The following is a 5,707-nucleotide window of genomic DNA, read 5'->3' as shown; positions in this document are numbered from 1 at the left end:
AAAAAAATGTTCTGTTAACTAACAATGAAGTCGAGTGTGAGGCTTTGGTTGCAGGACTCGAGCTGGCCCGAGGACTTTGCTCCGTGGTCATAGAGTTAAATGTGATTCTCAGCTGGTAGCAAACCAAGTATACGGGATTTTCGACACAAATGAGGAACACATGTAGCAGTATGTGAATAAAGTCCATGCATTGCTTGCACGGTTCGGGGAATAGTCAATCACACACATTATGAGAGAAGAGAATATGTAAGTAGATGCATTGGCTAATTTGGAGTCATCTACAGAGAGGAAAATATCTGACTGCGGTACTGTCGTTCAACTTCTGCATTCAGTACTAAATGTGGACGGTTATTGTGAAGTAAATACAACCAACCTAGTCTGGGACTGGAAGAATGAGTTCATTTAGTATCTTCGGCACATCAAGTTACCCGAAGACCCGAAGGCATCTCGGGCACTATGCACCAAAGCGGCTCGCTACAGCCTTATGAGTGGACAATTATATAGAGATTGTACCAAGGCCCGTTGGCCCGATGTTTAGGAGCCTCAGAGGCGGACTACGTGATGAGAGAGGTGTATGAGGGAATTTGTGAGAACTATTCTGGTGCAGATTCGTTGGTGCTATAGTTGATTAGGGCAGGATACTACTAGCCCCGGATGGAGCAAGACGCAAAAGCGTTCATTCAGAAATGCAACAAGTGTCAGCGCCATGCACAGTTAGTGCACCAACCGCCAGAACTTTTGCATTCGGTACTGTCCCCATGGCCATTCATAAAATAGGGGATGCATATAGTTGGTCCGCTGCCACGGGGTCCATGAAAGGTAAGTTTGCTTTTAATTTTAATTGACTACTTCATTAAATGGGTTGAAGCATGTCCTTACCAAAAAATCGGTGAGCGCGAAGTGATCGACTTCCTGTAGGAACACATAATATGCAGATTCAGAATACCGAAAGAAATTGCTTATGATAGTGGACCACAGTTCATAGGCTCCAAAGTCATAAAATTTCTTGAAGACCTGAAAATCAAAAGAATTACATCCTCACCATATCATCCGAGCGCTAATGGGTTTGGCGGAGTCGACCAATAAGGTGATTATCCAAAACCTCAAAAGAGGTTAGAAGTAGCTAAAGGAAAGTGGCCCGAAGAATTACCAGGCGTACTATGGGTGTACTGGACGATGGGAAAATTAAGCACAGGAGAGACACATTTCTCTCTCGTATACGGTGCGGAAGCTCTGATTCCGGTGGAAGTAGGAGAACCAACCTTACGATTCTCCCAAACAGATGAAGAAGCAAATAATGAGGCGTTGCTAGTGAAGCTGGAACTGCTCGATGAACGTAGGGACTTGGCACTTGTGAGGATGGTGGCTCAAAAGCAAAGGATGGAAAGATACTATAACTGGAGTGCCGATCTCTGCTACTTTAAAGTAGAAGACTTGGTTTTGAGGAAAATGACTCAGAACACTCGGGAAATCAACGTTGGAAAGCTGGGTCCGACGTGGGAAAGCCCCTACCGGGTTTCAATTGTCACCGGTAAATGGTCATACGAGCTAGAGAATCAAGATGGAGTTAAATTGCCCAGTAATTGGAATGTGACTCACCTCAAAAGGTATTATAGCTGATGGGTCTTACATATACTGAAAGTATGTGCTACACTCTTTTTTTCTTCGACCAGTTTTTGTCCCAATCAGATTTTTCTGGCAAGTTTTTTAACGAGGCAGCAACGGAAAGCATACTATGAAAGGAACATCATTGGCAAGGGTAAGACCTTCAAATGACAAGGTATTGAAATGATAAACCAATACGGGGTGATTAGATAATATTTGGCTCGATGGCAAGTTCCTAATGGGAAGCGAAGCTTGCCATCGAACTAAAGATTATCAAATCGTTCACAAATGTTTTACCCTACGGAGCAAGACTTCTAGTGTTCCAATTCGCATACTTCGCATTCGAACACTGGGGGAATAGTATGAGATACGACAACAAGATTGCCACGAAAATCGGGGACTGCGAGAACCGGGAACAATAATGTCTCGTCGGAACCGAAAACTGCATGGCCAACCCCGTAGAAATAAGTTGTACAAATTAGCCACATATATTGGCAATTTATTTTTAGCAAACGAATATTTATGTACTTTTGAAGATAGAAGGAATAAAATAAGGTCCTTTGATTTTTATATTGTTTCCTTATCCAAACTATGAGTTGATTTTATCATTTGAAAGTTAACAAAAAGCTTCAAATGTTTGTTCCAGAAATAACAGGAGACGTCTTCTTCAAGAGCACCGTAAACATAAGAGGGCCCTCTCTTATGAAACCCCCATAGTAAAGGGTTGATTTTGGAATATTTTATGCCCGAATAAAAAGCTATCAGATGAAATACACTTGAAGTCTTATCTAATTCGACATATAAAAGAATAAATTTTGCGCAATACTTAAGCAAAAGTCTTCTTTATTTATCAAAATGCCAAACATCATAAGTTTATAAATACAAAAGAAAATAACAAAAGAAAAGAATAAAAAATCTAAACATTATCGCCACTAGAACTCGAAGGGAGAGAGGCATCTACGCCCCCTGGGGGAAGTGGGCATATCAGTCGTCGGTTCAGGTCCTAGGCCTTTATCTTCATTCTCTTCAACTTCATCCTCGATTTTTGAATACTCGGAACCGGTGCTCAAAGAGTCAGTTGTGGCAGGTTGAGCGGGGAGGAATTCTCGAGCAGTTAACTCCAGCGCTCGAGCCTTGGCAATGCAATCATCAATATCATTGATACTCACTTTAGCCTCCTCTAAGGTTTTTCTCCTCATATGATATATTGCATATGTCTTTTCAAATACGAGGGGATATTCTTGGAACTGGAGCTTTGACTTAAGCCTGTCAACCTCGGCCTGGAGACCATCCCTCTCGGATCTTATGGCGCCAAGGCTAGAATCAAGATCACATATTGTAGATATGTGAAGCCGGTTTTGCTCCATGATCTTCTTAAATCTCTCTTCCATCCTAACCCTATTCTTCTTGGCAGCAACAATCTCTTCGGATTTGGAGCTCAAGGCTGCCTCCAAGTTATTTACTTGTTCAATAGAGGCAGACTCGCGCCTGATAGCAGCATGAACAACATTTTGAAGCTTAGCCCACCTAGCCTTAGCATCTTGAAGTTGTGCATGTAACTGGTGGCGAAGGTGCAGCTAGTGTAGAGGGCATAAAGTTGTTGGTGTTGTAGGTTGACAAGCATTTGCAACATGAGCAGTGCTAATTATTTGTTGCTCATCAACCGAAGGCAAAAGAGGCCGGGTTCTGACCTTTTGGAACCAGAAACAACAATAGGGGTTGGAAAGCGAGAATCGACATTCTCTACTATCTCCATTTCACACCAAAAGTGCTCGAATCTCACCTTCGGTTGGGGTTTTGAGCTCTACCAGTTGAGCACATGTCTGAGCGGATGAAAATCATTCTCTCATATGAAGATAATCCCCATCATTTCTGGTTTCCCTGTTGTGGCCGCAACTAGCTCAGTTGTGGCCTTCTTTATATTCTTATTTTTATCCCCAACTGAGGAAGAACACTACTTTTTTGGTTGCTTGTTCTATGGATGTGGACTCTGTCAGAAAGTGCCTTCACCGGAAGAAGACCCGAGGGCACTGCTTCAAGCGAGGGAACTTTGTAACAATCTCGCGGCCTCCACGAGGTCCGCCAAAACCTTGACCTCGGGGTAGGTAACAAAGCCCTGCGGGAGTCCTGAATCAAGCAAAACTATATGGTTAGCAAATTTGCTTATGTACATACAGAGACATAAGGTAGAAGGACTCAGTTTACCATGGTTCTTAGCCTTCCACCCATATTTGGGGGTCAACTCCTTCCACCGATGAGTTTCTGGCGTTGTAATATCCTGAATCTTCTAAACCCATTGGTCCAGGCCTTGATCCCTTGGTGGTGTCCACTGAGCAGCTGAAACAACAGAAACAAAGAGGTTAACAATGATAGGAAGCAGTCTTTTTGCGAAGGAAAGAGATGAATAAATTACAAACTTACGCGAACAATTCCATGATTCGGGAAAGGATGAAGTCGTGGCCGGGATGATATCCCTAGTAGCAATGATGACAAACTGCTTCATCCATCCACGGTCATTGTCATCATCCACACTGTAAGAAGGGCGTGGTGGCTAGGTTTACTAAAATTTATTACTCCCCCACGGAAGAATTTGGGAGAGTAGAGGTTCATCATATGTGCCACGGTTAGGGTTTTACCCGTCTCCGTGCACAAACGGCATAGACAAGCTATAGTTCGCCATATAGAGGGGCCTACTTGTGCCAAGCGGACATGGTATTGATGGCAGAACTCCAAGATCACGGGGTCGAGCCATCCGCTTAAAGAAAAGGTACCCAAGGTGAAGGGGTACGTATAGACATACGTAAAACCTTCCTTGGTGAAGGTAACTCGCTCTATCAGGTCAGGATAAATGATGTTAAGGTCTGGGTAGTCACAATCCTCCTTTACAGTAGGAATACTGGAAGGGAAAATAGAGGGAGGATAGTCACTACCCAATATCCAACTAGTCGTAATGACTCCTAACCCAACCCGCTAGGTAAGCCAATTAGCAACAATCCAACACAAACAAGATTTACAGAGAAAACAAATGATGAAATAACTGGACTTTTATACAACTTTACAAAGATTGGTAGTAGAAGTCACGAGCTTATAAGATTTAAAGTTTACAAAGTTAGTATGAAATAAATACACCATATGTCTGAAATGCACATAAACAGATCTATATAAATCTAAAGCTACCATGAATAAAAGGCAGTTATAACCGGAATGCAAGTTCATCTTCAATGCTAGCTCCTGCCATAAACAACAACATCAACTCCTAAATATGCACGCAAGGTGCATAAGTGTAGTATGAGTACAACCGACCATATGTACTAAATAAGTAACAAACCTAACCTTAGGTTGAAAGCAGTGACGAGCTTGGACAACGGTCAGATTCCTACACCAATAGCTAAGAATAACTTGACAGTACAAGTAATAACTTAAATATATGATGCTCAGCTCGTTCACATATACGGAAAATAGGCATGCTTTTCAGGTATAACAGTAAAACCCAAATCTTTCACCGAGATCACCAAAATATGAGTAAGTTAGAAAACTGTGATTTTTCCCAAAATCTTTCAATAACATATAAGATATTTCATTCTCATATGGCATGAGGAAAGTACATTTCTATGCCTACATGTCAATGTACATGTGAAATCATAAATGTCATAAAAACGTGTAGCATGAGGAAATACATCTTTATGCATGTATGTCAAGTATGCATGTCAAATGCAGTGCATCACATTGATGAACTCATGTACTCACACTCTCAGAGTACTCAATCTCACTGTCACGCACTCCCACTCATCACGCTCAATCACTCATCACTCTCAATCACTGAGTACTGTACGGTACCAGCGCTCACTGCTGGTATGTTAGACTCTAGAAGTGCAGATCCTGCCCAAGCGCTAATATAAAGCCAATATGGCATGTTGCGGCGGGCAGCTCGATCCCATCAATAATAATAAAGCCTATAAGGCCTGCTACGGCGTGCAACCCGATCCATATAATAATAATAATAATATATAAAGCCAATATGGCATGCTGCGGCGTGCATCCCGATCCCATATCTCTCACAACACAACTCTCAGGCCCCAACTTAGTCATCAATCTCTCCAGC

General features: G+C 42.2%; 1 protein-coding gene across 1 annotated transcript; it reads left to right on the top strand.

Moving 5' to 3' along the window:
- The first annotated feature begins 1,176 nt into the window (after positions 1–1,176).
- LOC142167116 (uncharacterized) lies at positions 1,177–1,620 on the top strand. Its single transcript, XM_075227272.1, has one exon. It carries the CDS (start codon positions 1,177–1,179, stop codon positions 1,618–1,620), a length of 444 nt encoding a protein of 147 aa, XP_075083373.1.
- The last annotated feature ends 4,087 nt before the right edge of the window (positions 1,621–5,707 follow it).

This window comes from Nicotiana tabacum, chromosome 12, assembly GCF_000715075.1.
Source record: "Nicotiana tabacum cultivar K326 chromosome 12, ASM71507v2, whole genome shotgun sequence".
NCBI classification, from domain to species: Eukaryota; Viridiplantae; Streptophyta; class Magnoliopsida; order Solanales; family Solanaceae; genus Nicotiana; species Nicotiana tabacum.
This window is presented reverse-complemented; position numbering and strand designations above follow the sequence as displayed.

Excerpts from the sequence above, each read along its gene's own strand:
- LOC142167116 (XM_075227272.1), top strand. The coding sequence starts at position 1,177 with ATGGGAAAATTAAGCACAGGAGAGACACATTTCTCTCTCGTATACGGT.